This window comes from Lacerta agilis, chromosome 12 (assembly GCF_009819535.1).
Source record: "Lacerta agilis isolate rLacAgi1 chromosome 12, rLacAgi1.pri, whole genome shotgun sequence".
Taxonomy (NCBI): domain Eukaryota; kingdom Metazoa; phylum Chordata; class Lepidosauria; order Squamata; family Lacertidae; genus Lacerta; species Lacerta agilis.
In genome coordinates, this window is record NC_046323.1 from 12,688,661 (window position 1) to 12,714,111 (window position 25,451).

The following is a 25,451-nucleotide window of genomic DNA, read 5'->3' on the forward strand; positions in this document are numbered from 1 at the left end:
CTGTCACTCAAGTCTCAGGTGGCCTCAGTGGCCCAGAGTGTCTTCCATCAGCTTCGGCTGGTAGCCCAGCTACGCCCCTATCTGGACAGGGATAGCCTAACTACTGTCCTCTATGCTCTGGTAACCTCAAGGTTAGATTACTGCAATGTGTTATATGCAGGGCCGTCTCGTCCATAGGGGCTGGTGCCGCGCCGCGCCAGGGCGGCATGCCCCCCAGGGGCGCCCCCGCGAGCCCGCCAGCATACCGGGCGCCCCCTCCCCAACCTGCCCCCGCCCCCACGGGCGGGCGGGTGGGCTGAAAGCCAGCCGCCCTCGCCTCCCGGAGCCCCAGCTGGAGCGCTGGAAGGGCGCGCAAAGCCCCGCTCCGCTCCAGTGCCACACCCCTCATCCCCCAGCCAGCGCGGGAGGGAGGCGGGCAGAGAGGCGGCATGCCGAGGGATCGCCGCGCCACAGCGGCCGATCCCTCTAAGACGGCCCTGGTTATATGTAGGGCTGCCTCTGAAGACGGTTCGGAAACTTCAGCTGGTGCAGAATTCAGCGGCCAGGTTGCTCACGGTTTGAGCATATTACACTGATTCTGGTCTGACTGCACTGGCTACCAATTAGTTTCCGGGCCCAATTCAAAGTGCTGGTTTTGACCTATGAAGCCTTAAACGGCTCAGGAGCGCAATACCTCAAGGACCGCCTCTTTCCATATGAACCTAAAGGCTTTTCAATACAGTATGGCTCATTAACAGCACAAGCCTATAGATACTTCCTTGGAAATGTTCTGCTGTGTTTAAGGGGTATTACTCCCAAGTAAGTGTGTGTAGGAGTGCAGCTTTAAAAGTCTATGTAAATATGGTCTTACCAAGAATTTCAGAATCAATAAAAGGGGCCTTTCATTGTACAACATCCTACCATCAGTGTGCTATAATATTTATAAGAAGCTGTTAACTTGCACACAGTACTTAAAATTGCCCCGGAGGCAAGGAGGACAAAATAGAGCTAATAATGAATTATAAATACAGTGGTACCTTGGTTCTCAAACTTAATCCGTTCCGGAAGTGTGTTCCAAAACTAAACTGTTCCAAAACCAAGGCGCGCTTTCCCATAGGAAGTAATGCAAAATGGATTAATCCATTCCAGACTTTTAAAAACAACCCCTAAAACAGAAAGTTAACATTAATTTTACTATTTAACGAGACCATTGATCCATAAAATGAAAGCACAATAATCAATGTACTGTACTATAAAATAAATAAGGCAGTATTGTAGATGACAGAAATTAAAATTATTATTTTTTCCAAATCTGCACTGATGATAGTCATTGTTTGGATGGGGGGGGGGGGGGGCTTTTATCCATTTCTGCAGTCTCACAATCAATCAATCAATCATTAGCTGAACTGGGTTCCACACAGACACAAAAACAAATTAGCTGAAAAAGCATCAAAAACAAAAATGCAAAATAAATAGCAAAAACAAAAACGCCAAACTTAATCTGTTCCGGAAGTCCTTTAGACTTCCAAAATGTTCAGAAACCAAGGCGTAGCTTCTGATTGGTGCAGGCACCCCAGAAACAATAGCCGACAGCCATATTGGACATTCGGCTTCCGAAAAACTTCGAAAACCGGAACACTTACTTCCGGGTTTTTGCCGTTTGGGAACCTAGGCGTTTGAGTACCAAGGCGTTTGAGAACCAGGGTACCACTGCAGAGCTAATAACTAATACCTGGAAGGTATTCATGAACTTCTCTTCTGAAATCTTATGTCATGAGAAGCTGAGAACCTGGGGCGGGGGGACGGGACCAAAAGAAAACTGACAGATCTGTCCATCCCTACCTCCAACATGACATATATCATCATCTGCTTGTGATGCCCTTTTGCACTCTGTATATAGGACAAAGAGGTCAGTCTCTACACTGAATTTGTATTGTGTGTTAATGTATGTTTGTTATTAGTTGTTTTCAGGTGGAAATACCAATAAATTTTCTTTTACAAAAAAGGACATAAATCTAACCTCACAGTTTGCAACAACAACCCCCCTCCACTATGTTTGTATATACTGGAAAATGCATCTGACGAAGTGTCATCCTCCATGAAAGCTTATGCTGTAAAAACATCTGTGAGGAGGAAGGGCAGGCTAGTGTCTGCCTCCATGGCACCATGTGACTGGCCCAACAGGAAGTAAACATGGCCAGGCTGGATGTGTTGTGTTGTGACAACGCTGGCACCCCAGTCCCCTCCAAGTGCAGTTGATGGAGGAGGCCAAAACACACAGAGGATCAGAAGCAGGAACTTCTCTGAGATGGAAAGCAGTGTTATAAGAATTCTAAGGTCCCAAATACGAAATAAGTGTTCATAAATGTACAAGGCAAACACATACATAAGTATATAAACCACGTGTCTGAAATAGTACAGGAGACCATTCCTGAAGTCATTTTGACTCTCCCAAACCATTATGATGCTCCCAGGGACCTCAAATATTTCTCTGCAAGGAGGAAGGAAATGGGAAAACCTCTCCATTGTCTTTTGCTTACCTGTCTTTAGGGCATCTTTGTGTATGAAAAGGGTGAGCCTGTGACCTGGTTTCAGGAATTAAAGCATTTACCATCACAAAAGAATGGCCAGGCTGTCCAGGTGGAGCTATCAGTGACCACTGTCAGGTATCCTGACAAACAGGATTCCTGTGGTAGACAGCCCCCTGTGATGTATTTCTGTTGGAGACCACCTCCTTCTGTGATGTATGTATGATGCTTTGGGGGTGGTCTTGAGCTACAGGGTGGGCAATTTCAAAAGCCTATATAAGGGCTTATACACTATTGTTTGGGGTCCCTCCTGCATGTGGCAGTGAGCACCCTGTTGCAACAGTTAATAAAGAGCAGGCTTAGTAGCTGCCTTGCTTCTCAATATTCTCGGGTTGGCCTCTGTTATTTTTCTCCTACTGATAGGGAACCTACTTAAGGATTCTATAAAGGCTCTTGGATACCCCATAAGGGAAAAGGAGCAGTAGGGTTGTTGTTGTTGTTTTTTTTTTTCTTATAACAGCAGGGACGTGAGATGTGTGTGTCTGATGCCAAGGGGTGAGCCAGGGACTGAAGGCCCACTTTGGGGAGTGTTGGCATTGAGAAAATCGTATGGAGCACTCAAACCTCCTACCAGGAGTAATTCAGTTACCAGCCAATCAAATTTTAAAACATAGTAATGCATAGAAGCATTTGCAATTTCAGTGAATTACAGTATATTCTGGCGTATAAGACTACTTTTTAATCCAGGGAAATTTTCTGAAAAGTCGGGGGTCGTCTTATACGCTGGGTGGAGAATCTGTGGTCGAGTATATCTCAAACTCTATATTTTAACTGGAAAAGTTGGGGGTCGTCTTATACGCCCAGTCGTCTTATACGCCGGAAAATACGGTAAATTACTATACTTAACAAGAGACTCGCCATAGCTCCTCTGAAGTAAAAGACAGGTGTGGCGTTCTGTAGATTTCTAGCTCTTTAAGACCACCAGGACCCAGGGGTATCTGGCCAATGTCTTTCAAGTGCCACAAGACTCCCTTTGGAAGTTGCTTTAAGCTGCCTTTCTATGTTTCAGAACTTTCCAAGTAAATTTGTTATCTAGTTAAGATCAACAACAACAAAGGCTGGAAAGGGTGCATGATTTGTGGATTTAGCAAACTTATACAGAGCATACTTCGAAACCTGGAAGCAACATAGTAAACAAAGAAGATCAAAGTGGTTGTTCATAACGAATTGCGATTACACCGTTTGATGTGTTAATTGTCTTGTATTTTCTTTAAAGCTTTAAAGGGGAAACTTGGCGGAAAGCACCTGCCATTTATTAAAGCTCACTGAAAAAATTAAGATCAAAGAAAGAACATGGGATACAGAGGCAACTTGTGACCATCATAACCAAGCCAGAAAAGTGAAAAAGGACATGGACATTCTGGCTACGCAACTATTCTACTGCTCTGGTCCTTCAAGAGAGAAAAGGAGAATGCAGTCTGGATGAAATAAAAATAGGTCCCTTTGATTTATTCTAGATAGCTGGGAAAATTTCCTAAATTGAGTTCCTGGATGACCATTTGCTATCCCTATCTAAGGGTCTAGATCAGAAGTGGAGAACCTATTTTAGCCCTAAAGCCAGATTCCAATTCAACCAACCTTCTGAGGACCACAATTGATCCTGATTGTTCCTTTTATTGTTTGTTATTTGTAAAAATATATTTAGTTTTTCAGTTTAAAGTTTTACAATCAATTATCCAACAACCAACATAAAAACAAGATTCCAAAGAAGTCCCTGAACTTCCCTCCACCCCTTTGTGGCTCCTTTTGTTAACCATTTCCTCCTGCATCTTTTATAATAATCCATATCTTTTACATCTATTATATCCCAAATTCAACATTAAACTACAAGTGTTATTCCAATCCCACTAATGGTTTTAGGTGTTTACAATGGTTCCTAAGAAAAATTACAAATTTCCCCCATTGCTTATTAAAATTTTTGTCTTCCTGATTTCTGATTCGGTCATTTTTGCCATTTCGGCTTAATCCATCAATTTAATCTGCCATTCTTCTCTGGTCGGGACTTTGTCTTCTTTCCATCAGGCATGGGATAGGGAAAGCTATGCTGCCCTGATTGTTCCTTTACACATGATGTCAGGTGATTCGCAGGTGGGTGTGGCTTCCCCAAAACTGTCTTGAGATTCTCCACTGTCAGTCTAGATCAAGCATGCCCAACCTGCGGCCCTCCAGATGTTTTGGCCTACAACTCCCATGATCCCTAGCTAACAGCACCAGTGGTCAGGGATGATGGGAATTGTAGTCCGAAACATCTGGAGGGCCGAAGGTTGGGCATGCCTGGTGTAGATCATAGCTGTCAACTTTTCCCTTTTTTAAAGGGAAATTCCCTTATTCCGAATAGGATTCCTCACAAGAAAAGGGAAAAGTTGACAGCTATGGTCTAGATGGAACATGAAATTGTGTTCGTGTGCATTTTAAGTGTTTAAAAAACAACAGGGGTGCTGATCCAGGTCCAAAGCATAGAACAGTTAGATGTGGGGAAACGCTTTCTCCCTGTACCATTAGTGGTTGGTGGTTCAGAGCAGTGCTGCCTATTTAACCTCCTGCCACTGCTGCCACTGTGGCATACCGGGAGGGACGAGGCAGAGGCAAGGCCGGCGTGGTGCAGACATACCAGCAGAACCGATCTGGGATTCGTGCTTGCACCACACCAACCTTGCCACCACCTCATTCCTCCCAGAACGCCACGTCGACAGCAATGATGGGGGAGTTCATACTGGAAAGTCCATCTGAAACGTGAGTGCATCACTTTAGCAGAAAAATAAGAGATGCAAGTACTGCCTAACATTGTGTTAAAGTTTTCCTCTTAAGAAGAGGCTGTATGTTCTTTAGATGAAGTATTTAGCAATACTGGGAAGATCAGAAAAAATATGTTCAATCCTCTTTTTAAAAGGTAGTATTTTATTGGTTTTTACAGGGGAAACCCAGCCAGATGGACAGGGTATAATCGTTGTTGTTGTTGCTGCTGCTGCTGCTGTTGTTTAAGAAGCACCATCCTGCCAACTCCTATTGCTAATTAATCCTAATAAAAATTATCTCCCTCCAGAAAGACTGTGGGACATGGATATAAAATTTACAGCGTGTTATGGTTTAAGAGAGAATTATATGAAAATGTTATACAGATGGTATCTGACACCAAGCAGATTGGAAAAAAAACGTATGAATCAAAATCAAATATGTGTTGGAGAATGACATGTGTTGGAGAATGACTGCCGCGAGAATGACATTTGCCCAAAAATGGAAAGAAGGAGTAATGATGAAAGAAGAATGGCTGCAGAAATTAATGGACGATGCAGAAATGGTGAAACTTACCGGAAGAAGAAGAAATCAAACAACAAACTTTTTATTAAGGAATGGAAATCGTTTATTGAGTATTTACAAACGAATTGTAAATAAATGAAGACATTAGCAGGACTATTGTAAAAACTTGCAGTTTCTAAAACATATATGAAACAGATGAGGAAAAGAATACATAGAGTTAACTGGAATATGCAGAAGAAGAAAAAGAGAGGGTAAATCTATGGAACTGCCGAAAGAGGGGGAGGGAAATCAAGGTTTGATAGGTAAGAATTGTTTTAATTTTTGTTGTGGTTGTTGTTGAAATGTTTATTTGTTAAAAATGAAAATTATAATCTCTCTCTCTCTCTCTCTCTCTCTCTCTATATATATATATATATATATCTCCCTCCAATTTGTTTATTGAGGAAAGTTGCAATGAACTTAGAACAAAGAATATACTTTTGCCACAGGTTAGACGGGGTAAGTTTAGGACAATATAGCCGGCTAACACTGACATATCGGTCTCATCTGACCGTGTAACCACAGCAGAATTGCCCTTCCTGTATTTACTTATGTCTCATCCTGTGTTAGTTTAGCTAATGTAATATATAAACTGCCGGTGCTCCTTGTGGTTTAAACAGTACATTAGCCTTTTTGCTCCACTTCAGAGAGGATGCAGATACTTTAAACAGCAGCGTGAAAAATGTGTAGCAAGCAAGAGAACTTCTGCACCGCACAGCCTGGGCTCCAGTCCAGCTACAGTGAGTTGCCACTGTCTCGTTGAAAGTACTAGATCTTGAATTACTGCCAAGTAGCTGCTTTTTCCATTTGCTTCAATGGGACTTACAATGGGCGAACAATGCTCGAGGCCATAGATGGCAGGAGGTGGAATCTGCTGCCTTTGTGGATCATGCCGCCCAAGGAAGTTGCCTCATCTTGTCTCATGGGTGAGCCGGCCCAAGCAGATGGAGGAACTGAACAGCGATGCCTAGCAGGCAAGCTGGTGGGAGGATTTGCTGGGAGGGCTAAACCAGATTGCGATGGTGGAATGAACAGCTGCAACCTTCTGTCCCCAAGGAAATTCTACCCACTGTGGAAAGCCCGTTGCAGACACCGGTTGAGGAGAAATTCCAGCCGGGATCGCAACACTTGTTGGTTCTTCAGAGGATGCAATGGATACAATGAGGGGACCAAAGCTAAAATCTGAGCTTTAGGAGAAACTCCAAGTGCGAACAATCTTCTTCCAAAGACTATCCCAAGTCTTGTTAAAACTGACCTACTCCATGTTCCTTAGCTATAAATTTAAGTACATTTGAATAGTCCAGTGACTCTAGCTTTGGAATAGCAGACATTTGGCTATCCTACATAAACAGTAGCTTTTCCAGAGAAGCTTGGAAAGACCAGCTTGCAGCTTTGCAACGTTTTCCTTCAGGATAAGCAATCTTTTCCATCTTCCACATTCTCAAGGAATGATGCCGTGTTGGAACCAGTTCCTCAGACAGCTGCTCCTCTTTTCGGAGCCTTTGAGTAGTGGAAGCAACGACTGGGGTTCGAGGGTCCTCGTCTGATTTGCCAACTACCAGATCTCAGAAAATCCAAACTGTTTATGGACATGCAGCACGTATTCAAAACACGCTCAAAAAGAACATGCGCTAAAAGACAGACACACACACACACACAGAGAGAGAGAGAGAGAGAGAGAGAGAGAGAGAGAGAGAGAGAGAGAGACTCTGCTAAACGAAGTGTCCCAATTTCCATTTCACTTCTATATAGGGTAATGGTGTTGTAGAGGGTTTTTTTTACTAAGTAGTGGAGAGAGTCCAATTGGCCAGTGGCCACAAGAGTAGCTAGCTTTAAACTCGCCATATTATAGCAAAAATAGAACAGATTCTGGCTTTCCCTGCTAGCTACAAGCTCATATTTTCTGGTCTTTACATTTTAGAAAATAGCAGCTAAATCTGTCTGGGAATCCTCAGTGTGTTGCCATATGCAGGGGGTTGCAATATGTACTGTGGTCCCAATAACTGCACCCAGTCTTTCATTATTATTATTATTATTATTATTATTATTATTATTATTATTTAAAAACAGATGTAGCTGCTAATCAGCTCTCTTCATCTCTGTCTGAACCCCCAACACAGCAAAGGAATTGCCCATTCAGGGAACCGTTCACAGTCATTATTAAACACCACTGTTCTTTTCTCAGCACCCCATATAGTACAATAAAGTTCTGGAAAGTAACGAGGCTTCTCTTTCCCTCACCATGCGACACAGATAGCCTTTAAGCTGACACTTTTCAAAAGAGGCTTATATTTAGTCGTAATACAAGTTCAATATCCATAATGAAGGAACACCACCGGCTAGTGGCATGTAAGAGTACTGGCTGTGGATATTCTGGTTCTAAATATATTATGGAAATGAGGTTGCATCACAATAAGCGAAGCTGACTTCTACACAGCATGTTTAGGATCACTAGAAGGCTGCTTGGCTCATTGTCTACTCTCTTCCCGAAATCAGACTGCAAAGGGGGAAATAGTCACAGAATCACAGAACTAGAGAGTTGGAAGGGACCTGGAGGGTCATCTGGGACATCCCAGATAGCTCAGTTGGCTAGAGTGTGGTGCTGATAATGCCAAGGTTGCAGGTTCGATTCCTATATGGGACAGCTACATATTCCTGCATTGCAGGGGGTTGGACTAGATGACTCAGGGTCCCTTCCAGCTCTAAAACACTATGATTCTATGATCTATTCTAGCCCAACCCTTGCAATGCAAGAATCACAACTAAAGCATTCCTGACAGGTGACCATCCAACCTCTGCTTTAAAACCTCAGGTGAAGGAGAGAATCTGTCCCACTGTTGAACAGCCCTTATTGTCAGAAATTTCCTCCTGGAGTTTAGTTGGAATCTCCTTTCTTGTACTGTAACTTGAAGCCTGAAGAAGTGTGCATGCACACGAAAGCTCATACCAAGAACAAACTTAGTTGGTCTCTAAGGTGCTACTGGAAAGAATTTTTTATTTTGTTTTGAAGCCATTGGTTCAGGTCCTACCCTCCAGAGCAGGAGAAAACAAGCTTGCTCCATCTTCCATGTGACAGCCCATGAGATATTTGAAGATGGCTATCGTATCTCCTCTCCGTCTGCACACCCAACTTGGGGAAATGTCAGGAATCCTCATAGACGTTATATTTATATAGACTTATATGCATTATTTCATTCATTCATTCATTCATATATAAAAATACATTGACCACTAATAATAAACCATACTGTACGTTGTAGATATTACTCCACATTTATTATGCTATTTTTGTGATATACAAATGACATGAGAAAACTTGGTATGCTTATTTGTACAGCATTATTCTTGTTTACAAAACTCAATAAAAAGTTATTCCAAAAAATATATAAATAAAATAAGAAGAAGAAGAAGAAGAAGAAGAAGAAGAAGAAGAACGAATAAATAAATAAACCACTGGTTGTAAGCGGTTCTGCGTACTTGACTAGAAAAAACAGAGACCAGCAACGAGACACGCGCTTTTCCCTTCGGAATTCCGCTGCCCTACGCGAACTCCTGGCGGATGAACTTCACTTTTGCTGACTGCGCAGGCGTCCAGGAAGGGGCTCCGGGAGCGGAGAGACGTAACGTTTCTCCTCCTTTGGGCCATAGAGTTAGAACGTTCCGCTCACACATAGCAACCGACTTCCGGATTCCCGTTGGACGCCGCTTTCCATCTCCCCGAGCCAGAAGTGAAGAGGACAGTGAACATAATAGACAGACAGGATTTTAGCGGGACTGTGACTGGGTAGCAACTCCCCAAAGAACAAAAGGAGTAACTGCGAAGGCAAGAATGCGCGTGGGGAAAAATTGCGACAAGGCGAATGCATGGAAGTTTATCAATGGAAACAGGACTTTTGCCTACAGTTGAGTGCTGAGTTTGGGAAGCCTATTTAAATGATCTTCAACAGAAGAGCTGCATCGCATGAGTTGGCGCTGTAAATCTAAACCCTTCTCTAACCTGCAATATTGACAGCAGATCCTATTGAATGGCTGCAGTAAGCCACTCTTTCCAACCATGTCCCCATGCAGGGGTTTATGATATGCGAAATGAACCGTGGAAAGAGAAGAAAGGAAGTCATTTTAAGGATGTTTAAGTGACTATTCTAAATTGTAAAACAGAAAATTTAATTATATACCTGTGTTTGTGTGTGTGGGTCAATCACAGGTACACTTTTTTTAAAAAAAAAAACCAAGAACAACCTGGATTTCCCCATAGAATTTCAGAATCATAGGGTTGGGAGGTCATCTAGAAAAAGGCATCTCAACTCGATCACACGTGACACCTCCAACCAACAGATAACTCTCTTCAGCCTCTCTCCGCCTTCGAGTCCCCAGATTCCCTGGAACTACAACTCCCATCGTCCCTGACCTCGGGCCATTCCCGAAAAGGATGATGGGAGTTGTAGTCCAACGGGCACACCTGGGACCCTAAGGTTGAGTGCCTATCTCTCTCCAGTCGGAGGTGAAGGGGGGGAGGAGCGTTCTCCCGCATTGCGCAGGCGCACCGTGACGTCGACGCCTCAGCCGCATGGGGCTGCCGGGAAGTCCCTTCCTGAGCGGGAGGCCATAGGTGGAGACGACGGGGGGCTGCCGTGACGTCAGCGAATGCGGAAAGGAGCGCGCTGAGGCGTCTGCCCGGACCCGACCATGGAAGCGGCGGAGCTGGAGCAGGAAGCGGTGAAGTTCGCGCAGCTGGCGGTGCAGCGGGACCAGCGAGGCCACTACCACGAAGCGGCCTTTTACTACAAGGTGCCCGGGGGAGTGGGGTCGTCGGGGGGGGGGGGAGAGAAGGAAATGGGGTGCTACCTATGGGTGTAGCCAAGGGGGGCAATAAAAATCAATAAAAATACAAATATAAATATAATCCAAACCACATGAGTTTCTGCCCCCCCCCAACAAAATACTTGGCCCCCTAACAAAATGCTTGGTCCCCTAACAAAAGGCCTGCCCCCCCAGCAAAAGGCCTGCCAACCCCAACAAAAGGCATCCCCCCCCCCCAAACAAGAGACTTGGCTATGCCCATGTTGCCACCTGTCCTGTACAATACAGAAAATACCCAAATGGGTATTTTCAGGAATCTTCTCAACTTTGCACCTTATCAGCTCCATTGCAACCAGAAGGCCACTCTGAATTTTTTCACGCACACACCTACAAATGAATTTGTAAATTTGCTTGTGCTTTGCTACCCAGAGCTGAAATACATGACCTTTCACACAACCTGTACAGCAATACATGCAGGTCAGGGCAAAAATAAAAATAGGGGGGGGGCATATTCTGATGAGGGGACGAGCATGTCAAATTTGGTTGTTCTTAGATTGCAGGTATCAAATGCCACAAATATTTTGAAAATGCACCTTGACTTGCTGTCAGGACCATACCAAGGGTGTGGTTATAATTCTGCAAACTAATTTCAGTCATGCATGATTTTACATTGTCCGCAGTGTACAGTCGTTTCATAAACAATGATCTTCCACCTTTTTCCATGTGCCTAGATTTTTCTGTGACTAACGGTGACCGTAAGCTAATTGCTTCTCTTCAATAAAAAAGGCAAATTGTTTGTGGAGTCAGGATACTCTGGCTGTGCAGGAAAGGTCTGGTTAGCTGGAGCCAAAGTATTTCAGACACAGAGTGGAGATCTATAATTTTGGCTGCTCTCCAAGGTCTCGGGTAGAGGGATTTCCCAGTCCTCCTTCCTGAGATGCTGTGAATTGAATATGGGAGCTTCCAAGTGCTATGTAGGGGCTCCACCACTAGGCTACGCACTCCCTGCAAAATTAGAATTGTAGAGCTGGAAGGGACCCTGAGGGTCATTTAGTCCAACCACCTGCAATGCAGGAATCCTTTGCCCATTGTGGGGCTCAGTTTAACCCACGACCCTGAGATTAAGAGTCTCATGCTCTACTAACTGGGGCATAGTTAAAAGATATTTGTGAACGCTAGATGTTGCGGGTCAAAACGTTAGCATGAGTAACTCGGGTGCAAGCCTGTGGGGACGAAAGGGCCTCTTGTATGAACTGTGATGCTTGCACTGGTGTTAAATATATGTAGAAATGGTGTTTGTGTACAGTGATGTGATGGCCTGGGAGTCAGACAGATGCTGAAGCTGAGGGATCCCAGCCTGCACAGGATTCCCCGCCTCCAGAACCAGCTGAGACAGGGCCAGGGCTTGAGCCGGAAGGATCCCCACCTGTGCTGGATCCCTAGGTGCAGGCATCAGCAGAGTCTGCTCTGGCTCCTGATGGGAGGGAGGACCCATTGCCTGCAGGTGCTCCACTCCCAGCCTCATCAGAGGAAGCGGAGGCAGCCCCTGGGTCCAGTAACCCACCAGCCTCTCCTGAGCTGCAGAGGCTCAGGGCAGAGAGGCGAAGAGAGCTAAGTACTTACAGGAGGAGTGCTCGCCTCCAGGCCCGGAGGAGAGGCGAGTCTCCAGAGGATCAGGGCCGCCCTAAGCATAGGGCCAGATAAAAGCCAGCCAGCCCCAGCCCAAGTTGCGTGAGCAACTTAGCTGCGTGAGCAACTTAGCTGCGAACGTATGCTTGACCCACAACCTCGTGCCTGCACCTGCCTTGGACTTTGACCCGCTCCCTGCCTTGCTCCCCACTGGACTGACCTCCTTTGGACCCCTAGACCCAGGACAGGACTTGGACCTCGCTTCACGAACAAGCCCCCGGGGCCAGCACAAGCGACTTCCATTTTTGGGAGGGGATTTTGTGGGAAAGAAAATATATAATTCCGTGTGCATGTTCTTAAACCTTTAAGTATGGAGTGGTTGCATAGCTCTTGTGAATAAAATTTGGTAGGATCTTACGCTCAAAAGTACCTGAAAGAATGCTTTCTGTATAGACTTGCCTGTTCATAAAGATCTCTACCAGTTGGGGAGGTCTGCTTGGGATGTGGGTGGTGCTGTGCTCTAAACCACTGAGCCTCTTGGGCTTGCCAATCAAAAGTCGGCGATTCAAATCCCCGCAATGGGGTGAGCTCCCGTTGGTCTGTCCCAGCTCCTGCCAACCTAGCAGTTTGAAAGCACGCCAGTGCAAGTAGATAAATAGGTACTGCTGCGGGGGGACGATAAACGGCATTTCCATGCACTCTGGTTTCCGTCACAGTGTCCTGTTGTGCCAGAAGCAGTTTAGTCATGCTGGCCACATGACCCAGAAAACTATCTCTGGACCTATGCCAGCTCCCTCGGCCTGAAAGCTAGATGAGTGCCGCAACCCCATAGTCTCCTTTGACTGGACTTAACCTTCCAGGGGTCCCTTACCTTTTACCTTTTTACTATCTTCAGCTGAAGCCTGCTGAAGGTGAGGAAGAGCCTTCTCAGTGGTGGCTCCCTATATATGGAAACTCCCTTCTGTGATGCAGCTGGCACATACTCTTTTGCACTTTATATACCAACTGAAGGTCTGTTCATTTCCCCAGGCTTTTAGTGGGATCTGACGCTAATATTGATTATTTTTAATCAGCTGGTTGTGCCTTACCTGCCTTGCTTTGTAGCAACTGTACTGTGACTTCGAAACTGTTTTTATTTGTAGTCCAGTTGGAAATGGCTGCACAATGGTACCGGTAATTGGGTATGAAATGTGTTTAAAGGAAGTAAATAAATAAAGTAGCTCTTCCGGTTTTTGTAGAAAGCCATGCTTTTGTATGATGCAAAACACCACAGTGTGAGAAAGGCTATGGTCAAACTGAGTCAATGAGCTTAAAGTCACCAATGAATAAGTCCTACTAAGTTCAGTGGGACTTAGTTTCTCAGCAAGGATCACATTGTGTCTTCACAAACTTTGGCTGTAGAACTTCCTGGAGAGGCTCCTGTCTTTCCTTTGCTTGGTTTTTGTAGTGGATTTTTTTCCTACGTGAGGAGAACAGTAATTGAGAAGGCATTTGTGCAAACGAGGTTATGCTTTCCCTGACTTTTGAATCCATCCTGCTCTCTTCATTGTAATTTGTTTTAATTGACTTTAATATTGTCCTGTAATGTTGTCCTGGGGGTCTTACGGTGAAGAAATCTAATAGTAATATATTTGGAGGAGATAAGCTTTCTGGTTGCCTTAACTTTTTAACACTTGTGTTGTATTTTCTCTCCTCAGGAAGCTGCGCAGTCTTTGATTTATGCTGCAATGGCAGGATCAGTCTTGGAAAATATTCCAGAGAAAATAAGTGAATATTTGGAAAGAGTTCAAGCCCTGTACTCAGCAGGTTAGTAAAGACAAAACCTAAAAGCTTTCTCCCTTCATTAGGAAATCAACAAGGCATGTTCTAGAAAAGATGTTATACCCAGTGTGGTGTAGTAACTTAGAGGTAACCGAGAAATTATAGAGTTCGAAGGAACACCAAGGGTCATCTAGTCTAACCCCTTGCAATGCAGGAATCTCATCACATGTTCTCCCAATCTGAAAACATACCAAACCCTGTGTTGTATGCAGACCTGAGAGACCAGGGTTGAAGTTACCACTTGGCTGTGAAGCTCGCTGGGTGATCTTGGACCAGTCACCAACTCTTAGCCTAATCTACCTTATAGGGTTGCTTGGAGGATAATAGGTTCCCCCTCCCCAGCAGAGACAGCCCCAGCGACCCTGCCGCTCACGGGCGAGCGGGCAGAGTATCAGGGCTCCTTTAGCCGCTCGCTGTGGGGAGCGGCAACTGCGATCCCGTCAGCTGAAGAGTTTCACAGAGCCCCCACCCTGCTGCCGGCTTACAGGAGCCAGCGCTGGTTGGGGGCTACTTTAACAGCTCGGCTGAGGCTAGGGCAGCTGCAGACCCCTCAGTTGAGCAGTTTAAAGATGCAGGGGCAGGAACAAGCTCTTGACTCCCTCCAGCGGACGCTGCTAGCAGAGGGACTTGGGAGCGGTGGCGATTTCACCAGTGGTATACCGCTGAGTGGAACCGACATCGCAGTCTGCTCCTCATACTTGTCCTAAGCGGATATTGATATATCACCCAGGCCTACCAAGAGGGATATCTTGTCGCTTGGACAACCCAGGTCCTCCATACACACTGACCAGGCTTGTGCCCCGGTGAGGTCTCATCAGTGCTGCTTAGACAGTGGTTTGACTCCCCCCTCCCCCAGGCGCACTCCATTGTCTCTTGAGACAGACAGATGCCCGCAGCCACCGTGTACATAAAAGTACAGCCATTCATTCCCTGTGCAAGGCTAGTGTTGTCCGTGAACACCATTATTTTCAGAGCGGAGAGAAGGATGCAGCTCAGTGGTGGAGCATCTTTTTCGCAGGAGGTCCCAAGTTCATTTCCAGCATCTCAGTGTAGGACCGGGAATGTCCCCCTCAGAAATCCTGGAGAGCCATAGACAGTACCATGCTAGATGGACCCAATGAAGAAGGCAACTTCCTATGTTCTGATGGAAGCCGCACAGCACATAACCTGACCTGCACCTTAACAACTATAATCATGAATCAGCTTAAATAAGGAAAGTGAATGGTTCTTCTTCTTACTCCAGTGCAAAGAGTCGACCCCTTGAAGTCGAAGCAGCAGCTGGACTTGGAGCGGGCCCGTTTTCTGGTTACGCAGGCTTTTGACGAAGACGAGAAAGGCAACGGCGAGGAAGCGATAGAGCTGTACACGGAAGCCGTGGAACTCTGCCTGAAAACGGTACGTTAAGCTACCAACTTAACTTGGTGGGATTGTGTCATGGCAAGAAACTCCTCCGTTCCTGCAAATGATTGACACGCAAGGGTGTGTCCACACATCAGGTTTCAGAAATTATTATTTTGGAGCCTCAGCTCTGCCGCGTGTAACACAAAAACAACCCCGTGGAAGGGGAATCTCACGGGTTTTATATTTTAGTGACTGTGTTTAGGCTCCACCTCCAAGCAGCGTGGCACATGAATTTATGTTATGTGTCAGAAACCATCCTCTCACTGCTTTTAGTGGAAAACATGATGGGGATGCGCAACTCTTGATGCCGGCTCAAAAAGTGGTATATGGATTTCCTGGGAGGGTTTCTCACCCCTCATTTCCCATTTTTGGGTTTATTTTTCTTTTGAAAAAACTGCACATACCATATCCCCTTTTCATGTTTATGTGTCTGTCTATTTGTAAGTAGTTTCAGGAGCGTTTTCATTACAGGTGGGTAGCCGTGTTTGCCTGCCGTAGTCGAAACAAAATAAAAAAATTCCTTCCAGTAGCACCTTAGAGACCAACTAAGTTTGTTATTGGTATGAGCTTTCGTGTGCATGCACACTTCTTCAGATACACTGAAACAGATGTCACCAGACCCTTATATATAGTGAGATGGGTGATTGGCTGATGGGTGTGGTAAACCTGTTGACGACTGTTAACAACTGCAATTGGTCTTACAGGAAAAAGCAATGAGCGTTTTCAGTTACTGCAGGAATTTTCCCACGCGAAGGAACTTCCTGCAGTATATCTTGCAGAAACAGAAATAAGTGGCAGAGAATTGTGGAAGGGGTGGCTATCTCAATTGCCCGAGCCCCAGTGTCTTCAAATGCTATTCTGACTTCTGGAGAGAAGCACCAAAAGTTGCAACAAAGTCCCATTGAAATCAATGGGATTTAAGTCATGATTAACTTACCCTGTTGATTTCAGTTCAGCTAAGGACAGTCCTATGTGGGATGCGGGTGGCGCTGTGGTCTAAACCACACAGCCTAGGGCAGGGGTCAGCAAACTTTTTCAGCAGGGGGCCGGTCCACTGTCCTTCAGACCTTGTGGGGGGCCGGACTATATTTTGAAAAAAAATATATGAACGAATTCCTACGCCCCACAAATAACCCAGAGATGCATTTTAAATAAAAGGACACCTTCTACTCATGTAAAAACACCTTGATGCCTGGACCATCCGCGGGCTGGATTTAGAAGGCGATTGGGCCACATCCGGCCCCCGGGCCTTAGTTTGGGGACCCCTGGCCTAGGGCTTGCCAATTGGAAGGTCGGTTGTTCGAATCCCCGCGACGGGGTGAGCTTCCATTGTTCGGTCCCAGCTCCTGCCCACCTAGCAGTTCGAAAGCACACAGTGCAAGTAGATAAATAGGTACCGCTCTGGCGGGAAGGTAAACGGCGTTTCCGGCGCTGCTCTGGTTCGGCAGAAGCGGCTTAGTCATGCTGGCCACATGACCCGGAAGCCACATGACACCGGCTCCCTGTTAGAAGGATTTGTGTCGCCAATCTGAATAGTATACATGGAAGGAATTAACATTTGCTACCCCCTGGCCTCTTTGTTTTTTCTGGATGTAGATTGCTGGTTAGGCTTCTTAAACCCCCCTTTTTCATATTAAAGGCCAATGAAACTTCAGAAACAGCTCTCCAGGCCAAACTGAAGCAGCTGGCTCGGCAGGCACTGGACAGGTGAGTTTTTTGAAGCTTTGTATGAGCACATTGCGTGAAAACGCTGTTTCCTAAGTAGTAGTTGTTGTTATTTATTGACTTTACATACCGACCTTTCCCACAGGTCTCTGTTGCATTAAAAAAAACAAACCAGTTTTTTCTGCCTGTCAGGTGGCTTTTAAGGGTATGGGAAGCCTTGCTGGAGAAAAAGCTTGCAACTTTATCGACACTGCGACGGCATTTCACTCCTTGAAATGTTCATTGCCTGCAGATGCAGTGTTTTGCATTATCAAAAAAAAGTTCTTATTTATACTTTTCAAATTTATACATTTCATTAATTTTACAATCATTTTAACATTTCACAGTTTGACCTCCTTCCCCCTTCTTCTACGGTTCCTTAAATTCATTTTTTAATATCTTCTGCATATTCAAATTCATGTTTTGCATTCCTTGTTAATTTTAATAAAGAAGTTGGTGCAAATCCATAAGAGTCTAAAGCAAAGTCCGCATGGCTACCTTCTGAAATGCCATTTGCTGTTTGCATTTTTGTTTGAATATCAACAGTAAGTAGTGGTTTTTTTTAATGTTTCCAAATAAAATGTTTGTGTATTAGATTTATTTCCTACCCTTACACCCAAAGGGAGGGCAGCAACCAACAACCGACAAAGCAATAAAAATGTATTTAAAACATGAGCTATATTTTTGTGAGTGTGTTTCTAATCGGATTTTTGTTTTAATAAACTGAGCTTATATAAATGTGTTAGTTGCATTCTAATCCAGAGGGTTGCATCCAGCAAAATTGTACTCGTAATAGACTTGTTGAAATGAATGAACCAACATTATTCGTGTCCATTAATTTAAGTGGGCCTGCTCTGAGGGTGGCTAGCATTGGATACAACATGGTATATTCTGAAATTCTGTATATCGTCAGCACTGCTGATATCAGCAACCATTTGTTTCTTTCATTTACAAATCGCTGCCCAGAAGGCCTCCCAAAGGGATTTACAATATAGCAACGTATATAAAATAGCTGCATATATTAAATCAGTTATGAGGATAAAAACAGTTTAAAAACAACAACAGCACATTTATAAAATACATTTGTTCATATGTTTTATTAGTTACGCATCCTTCACTGTAACATCCCAGGACGGGTTGCGGCGTTAAAAGCTGTGTAAAACTTTATCCCAAGTGTGCTAAAGGTTTCAGAAGGTTTGTCGAAAGCGGAATACCCTTAGCAAGAAAGCTAATGGAGAAGGCATCTGTCTGATATGCAGTGGGAAGGAGTTCCAAAGGCCAAATTCCAACATTGTGCAGAATGGACTTCCTGATAGGATGGCGTCCACGAGATGCCCTCTCTTGCAAAACACTATGATCAGTTGGGTATTTAGAGAATGAGCCGTGTAGATGCAGTTATTCTTTTTGGTCATCTACGGTGAATGGGAGCTGCTTCCAGGCAACTATGTAGTGATTTTTGTTGTACAAAAACCAGTTCTTCCCTCTTAGTTCAGGCCAGTCACGCCTTGCATAGATAATTGTGAGTGTGGATTTATTTGCATTGCACTAGGGTTGGTATAAGAGCTTGGACCATCAAGGATGACTGTTTAAATGAAGGAAATCCTGAAGCATATTCTGATTATCTGTGTACTGTATTTAGAATAATGGAATAGCTGTTTTCAGCTAAATTTCTGGCTGTACACAAATCTCTAGCAAGACAACACAAAAAGAAGCTTGCTAAATAAATTGTTGCATGATTCCTGTTAGTATGCACAAAACTGTCAGGTTTTTTTTTTAGTTGAAAGAGCTGTCTTGAGCGGTTTCTATGCCGTTCTTGCTGTACGTTCAGGCTGTATGAAACTAAGGTTTTATGGGACATTTAACAGATAGAGTATACAGAGAAGCCTAAGAATGCAAAAACGTAAGAAATATGCAGTCACTCTTTCCGCATTTGTTTTTTAATCATTCGTTCTCACAAAAGAAATTAATATTTTTTGCATTTTTATATAGTAAAATGAGTAGTATATGATTGGTGGTATTTATAGGTGTTGCAATGTACTGCCACCAATGAAATAAAAACTCTTGATGCATGTAAAATGCAAACTCTCTATTCTAGAGCTGAAGCACTGAAGGATTCAAAGCCGTCTCAGAAAGACAAGCCGGTCCCAGCGAAAGCAAATCAGCAAGCCAGGACTTACTTTCCATTAGGGCCCGATTTTTCCTTGAACGATAAGCCACAGGCAGTCAGAGCTGTGCAGGCCAGTGAACCTCAAGGTCAGCGATACACCGCGGAGGAGATTGAGGTGCTCAGGTAAGGAAAGGTAACGGTTTTCTAGGCGTATTGACAATGGGTTGCCTCATTCAGGCTCCAGTTGTGTGCACACCTAAACCTGGCAGCCCATCCCACTGATCACAGTGAGACTTACTTCTGAGCAAGCGTGCATGGGATTCTTGAAAGCAGCAAATTGTAGACTGATATGATGATTCAACAGCAGCCAATGTTGCTGGAGAGCCAGTGTGGTGTAGTGGTTAAGAGTGGTAGACTCGTAATCTGGGGAACCGGGTTCGCGTCTCCGCTCCTCCACATGCAGCTGCTGGGTGACCTTGGGCCAGTCACACTTCTCTGAAGTCTCTCAGCCCCACTCACCTCACAGAGTGTTTGTTGTGGGGGAGGAAGGGAAAGGAGAATGTTAGCCGCTTTGAGACTCCTTCGGGTAGTGAAAAGCAGGATATCAAATCCAAACTCTTCTTCTCCTTCTTCTTAAATATCAAGAAGGCATGCCAACTTTATCGAGGAGTTTATCCCAATGATCAAGCAACGTGTTATCCTAATCGCATTTCCCTTCGGGATACAAATGTACTAAGGCTAACAGCGGGATATTTAGCTGATAAATGTATCCACATATTTGGACGCGGAATAGCATTGCTGCTAGAGGAGATACAGGTTTGCCACGCTTGTTTCCCGCCGCCACCCCTGCTGCCCTTTTAAAACAAGCCAACACAAATAGGACTTTGTACAGCTTTGGAGGAAGTCAGGGGAAGGCTACAGTAGTAACTTCCTGCCTGGCAGGCAAGCTTCAAAGAGATGGAGCCCCCTGGTGGTCTGGGGAAGCAGTGTCTGTTTTAAGATGCTGTTTTTGCACCACACTGACCTCCCCACCTCTTTTATCTAACTCAACCATTTCTGCTCTGAACCTTTGGTGGCCAGAACATTCAGGGGAAATGACCGTGAGAACAAAGCTTTTAATGCAAAAGTGAAGGGGGAAATTTGCTGGCTTTTTAAAGCGAGACCGTCCACTGCGTCTTTCTCCCGTTCCCATACTAAAAATGGTGAAGGTATTAAGCAGGCAGGTATACCTCAGCTGTTCATTTAGAGCCTGACTGAGTGGGAAACAAATGATGCATTTGAATAGCATTGTGGTCCTGACATTTTGCATCCTGCCTTCATAGGAAGACGTCAAAGATCAACGGCATTGAGTACGTCCCTTTCATGAGCGTTGACCTCAGAGAGCGCTTTGCTTTCCCGGTACCTTTCTCGTAAGTGAACATAAGTTGCCTAGCTAAGCTATGGACTCGCCAAAATGCTTTCTCATTCCTTATTATTCTTCAGAATTGCCTCTTGGGAACAATGTTCAGATACTCCCTTGAATATTAGGGCGGTGTGAAAAGTAAGCTGTTGCCACCTGCTCATCGTAGGTGAATTCATTCAACTATAGGCACTATAGAAATAGTCTTGACATCTGAAGTACCACTGTTAAATTTTTGAACGCTGCTACTGTTAGGAAAAATGCTTACAGGCCATCCGACTTCAGATTAAGGAAATTTGAAGCCCTGACAAATGTTAGAGAGGCCGCAAAATAGTGGGCACCTCTTTGTACTTGTGGGTTTTTTTTTTAATAAAAAAAGGGACATCTCTAATAGACGAAATGCAATCAATTAATGGGCTTCTTGAACCCTGACTGATCAGTGCAGTGGAAGCTGGAAGAAAACTTTATTTTATACATACGTATATTCTTTATTGAAAGATAAAAAGTACATAATTACAAGTGCACAGAGTAAGATAAGACACAAAAAATAAGGAAAGAATTACTACCCGTGTAGAAAACGAAACAGAACAAAAACAAAAATTGTATATATTTCTAAAAAAAGTTATTGTAATTAATCAGATCATAACCTAATATGGTATTTATAAAAATGAAGAAAGCTTTGTTTTTAACTTGTAAGATTCCAGAGATCTGCTCACTCCTGTTATTAGTATCTCCAAGTTTTATCTGTTTCACACTGACTTAGGTCCGTAGAATCATGAATGAGTTCACTGGGTAACTTTTCCAAAGCTTTTTTTTTCAAAGTGTTTAGAAGTTGTCTCACCTTTGTCGTCTCTGAAGTGCATCTCTTGTTATTCTCCTACGCTCCTTGAAGTAACTCATGAGCCCTACAGCCCTAATGCTAAGGAGGCTTGAGAAGTGTTAGATGTAAAGAAAGTGTGGCAGGGAAAACACGTACACATTTGTGTCCGGAAGCTGCTGAATATTTGCTCCATTCATTTCAGTAAGTTATAGGCTGCCTTACGGAATTAACCTTCCCAAGGCAGCCCGCAGCATATTAAAAAGATAAAATTATGTGATCACACATTACAATTCATGAAAGCTACAGTCTAAGACTGTTATAACAGTATTCTGACAGCAGCAGTTGAGTGATACTGGCAGAACAAAACTGTGTGTGTGTGTGTGTGTGTGTGTGTGTATTTAAAAGCAGCAAAGAATGAAAAATTAAAAGCAGATTGTAAAGCCACTATTGCTAGGAAAGAGCTATTTTATATTGTGGCTATTTTATATTTTGGCTTTCTGGAACCCAAGCAGAGTAGACTCGTGTGCGAGGAGCCTAGGAGATAAACTCAAATGCAGATCGATAGCAGGGATCTGCATATATTACAAGGAGATTGCTTTGGTTGTTGGTCATGAGGCCTAGGTAGTGTTCACAGCAGTAAATATTGGGGCAAGCAGGGTATAATTCAGCAGGTGGCGCTGTGGTTCAAACCACTGAGCCTCTTGGGCTTGCCGATTGGAAGGTCGGGGATTCGAATCCCCGTGACAGGGTGAGCTCCCGTTGCTCTGTCCCAGCTCCTGCCAACCTAGCAGTCCGAAAGCATACCAGCACGAGTAGATAAATAGGTACCACTGTGGCATTTCCCTGTGCTCTGGTTTCCGTCACGGTGTTCCACTGCACCAGTAGCGGTTTAGTCATTCTGGCCACATGACCCAGAAAGCTGTCTGCGGACAAACGCCGGCTCCCTCAGCCTGAAAGTGAGATGAGTGCCGCAACCCCATAGTCACCTTTGACTGGACTTAACACTCCAGGGGTTCCTTACCTTTTACCTTAATTCAGTGTAGGATTCCAAGCAAGACTGATCATGAGCTGAAGGCTGGAGTTCTAGGTTTGGGGAGCTGAGAGCCCAAAGGGAGCAAGAACAATTAGGAGGGAGGCTTACGTGGTCTTTAGGATTTTCATAGGTGGGCAGAAAACCTTTGGGATGTTGCTTCCTGATTTGCCCTGATAAAAATGATGTGTGATTTAAGTGATTTTACCAGCCCATGGATTTCATACTTAGCAGTGACTTCTGGTTTGGGGTGGGGATTGTTTTGATTGCAGAGATAGATGCGGCAAGCTGCCGTTGTCTCCGAAGCAGAAGGCAATGTTTTCTCGCTGGGTGCGGCCCGATGAGATAACGAACAGCCCCACCATGATCTACACAGTGTCGAGCTTCAGCATAAAACAGGTAAGGAGGATCGTTCTGATCTGACACAGCTGGCTATCCTCAAATAAGAGAAGCGAAGCAAGACAGCAGAAGTTGACACTTTCACAGTCTGAAAAGAGAGCTTTCGCTTTTGATGTTCTTTCATACACTGTTCCCTTCCTGTGAGCAACATTCAGAACCCCCACGCTACCAGAAAGTATGAATTACGTTTCAGAGCCCTAAATCAGAAATCGAAACGGCTGTTTCATTTGCAGGCTGTAACACGGGTAGTATTGACCTCCAACTCCCATTAGTCCCGAGCAGCTTAGCCAGTGGTCAGCCAGGGTGGGAGTTCGAGTCCAGCCACATTTGGAGGGCCGCAGGTTCCTTAGCCCTGCTCTGCTGCAGTTGGGGAAGTTGTGTTTAGAGGAATGCTTCAGAGGAAAACAGAATCAGTGGCTCTTTCTCATTTGTCAAAGTGAATGGAGAATATTTTCTTCAATGCCTTTGGATCTGATGGAGAATCCAGAGGTTTGGGTGCTTTGAGGTTGGAACTGGTATATCAGAGATGGGGGCTATGTGGTCTTGCAGATATTTCTGGGCTTCCAATTCCCATCATCCCTGGCAATATGGAGGGCGTCTGGCTCCCCATACCTGTGTGATTAACTGACATTTGAGGAAACTGGAGTTTACAGTTTCAAGCATATTTATTTGCCGAAATGGCTCAGTTCTTCCCCCAGATTTCCGATCAGTTGAGAGATCTAATTTATTGTTGGGTTCCCCCCCCCTCAATTCTCTTTACAATGGCCTGCTTGTCAGTGGCACTTCATTTTTTATATATTTTATTTATGATTTTCAGTTTTACACATTTCAGTAATTTTACAATCATTTTAACAGTTCAAAACTCGACTTCCTTCCCCCTCTTTCTAAGATTCCTTAAATTTATTTTTAAAATTTTCTGCATATCCGGATTAACTTAATTTGCTCATTTGTTCATCTACTTTAAATATATACTCTTATGAAACTGCGGGTTATTACAATAATCCTGCCAATGTTTTTATCTGTTTGCAATTTATAAGTCTATATTCAATAAACCACTTCCATTCTTTTATAAAAAGTTTGTTATCTTGATTTCTTATTCTTCCGGTAAGTTTCACCATTTCTGCATATTCCATAAGTTTTTGTATCCATTCTTCTTTTTCTGGGACTACTTCTTTCCATTTTTGGGCAAGTGACATTCTTGCCGCTGTAGTCACATACATGAATAAATTTCTGTACAGTTTGGGTAGTTCTGACACTCCTTGACCCTTGACTCTTTGTGTCCTCAGACAATCGTGTCAGATTGTTCCTTCGTAGCTTCTCTTGCTATCAGTGCGGCTTACGAAAGACGATACAACAAGAAGCTGATTACCAGGTATGCTCTGTTCTGGCAGATAGATCTGCAAAGTTTTTGTTTCCAATTTTTTTTAATATAAAAAATGTGCTGGAAGGAAGTTGGCAGCTTCACTTTCTGTGTGCTTTATCACCATTAAAAAAAAAAAAAGGTTTTTCAAAGTATAATTTTACAATCACATATTCAACATTCCAAAATTCCAAATAATCTCCTGGACTTTCCTCCTCCCCTTGGTTGGTCCTATTATTAATCATTTCCTCCTGCAACTTTTATAATAATCCAAATCTTTTACATCTCCATTATATCCAAAATTCACCATTAAACTAGAAGTGTTATTCCAATCCTACTAACGATTTTAACTGTTTACAATGGATTTTAAGGTAAATTATAAATTCCCCCCATTCCTTATTAACATTTTGGTCTTCCTGATTTCTGATTCTTCCGGTCATTTTTGCCATTTTGGCCATTTTAACTTGCTCTGGAAACCTGCAGCCAGAGTCCTGACCGGTGACTTCAAATTGGTCGATGAAGCTTCACACCACCTTTTTGGGCCATGATACCCAGGCCAGATCTAGACACATCAGTTAAGCACGTTGCAAACTTTCTATGAGAAATCGGGTTGGTAAAAAATGGCCTCCACAGTGCCATCTGGTGTCACAGAGTTATAAAGCATAAACAATGCGTATAAAGCGCTTTTTCTTTGCCAGTGTAGCTGAGTCCCCAGTCTCCCAAGCACTCCTGTCTGCTTGCTCATTTCCTCACTTTCACAGAAAGCCTCCCTCTCTCTTCTAGGCCTTTATGGTGTGTTTGAATCAAGATGGCTGGTTTTAAGATGGCTACTGCATCTTCCACTCCTGTTGTGTTCAGATATCTCCCACTTTCAGTCCATGTATTTATAGGCACTCTGAAATCATAAATCCTCGGTTGTGAGAGGCATGGGGAATGCATTTGGGGAGGGACCATAGCTCAGCTGTGGGACGCAGGTGGCACTGTGGTCTAAACCACTGACCCTCTTGGGCTTACCAATCAGAAGATTGGTGGTTCGAATCCCCACGATGGCGTGAGCTCCCATTGCTCTGTCCCAGCTCCTGCCAACCTAGCAGTTTGAAAGCACACCAGTGCAGGT

At 44.1% G+C, this 25,451-nt stretch overlaps 1 protein-coding gene across 2 annotated transcripts in view; it reads left to right on the forward strand.

Moving 5' to 3' along the window:
- Positions 1–10,446: 10,446 nt before the first annotated feature.
- Positions 10,447–25,451, forward strand: part of CAPN7 (calpain 7) — a 35,887-nt gene continuing 20,882 nt past the window's right edge. Inside the window, exons 1-8 of one of the 2 annotated variants that reach the window (XM_033165569.1) lie at positions 10,447–10,652; positions 13,991–14,099; positions 15,358–15,509; positions 17,155–17,222; positions 19,315–19,509; positions 20,649–20,735; positions 22,848–22,974; positions 24,261–24,346. In XM_033165569.1, coding sequence (XP_033021460.1) covers positions 10,551–10,652; positions 13,991–14,099; positions 15,358–15,509; positions 17,155–17,222; positions 19,315–19,509; positions 20,649–20,735; positions 22,848–22,974; positions 24,261–24,346 — 926 coding nt within the window. In that variant the 5' untranslated portion in view covers positions 10,447–10,550. The remainder of the gene's footprint in view (positions 10,653–13,990; positions 14,100–15,357; positions 15,510–17,154; positions 17,223–19,314; positions 19,510–20,648; positions 20,736–22,847; positions 22,975–24,260; positions 24,347–25,451) is intronic. The other variant, XM_033165567.1, reaches the window with a different exon arrangement.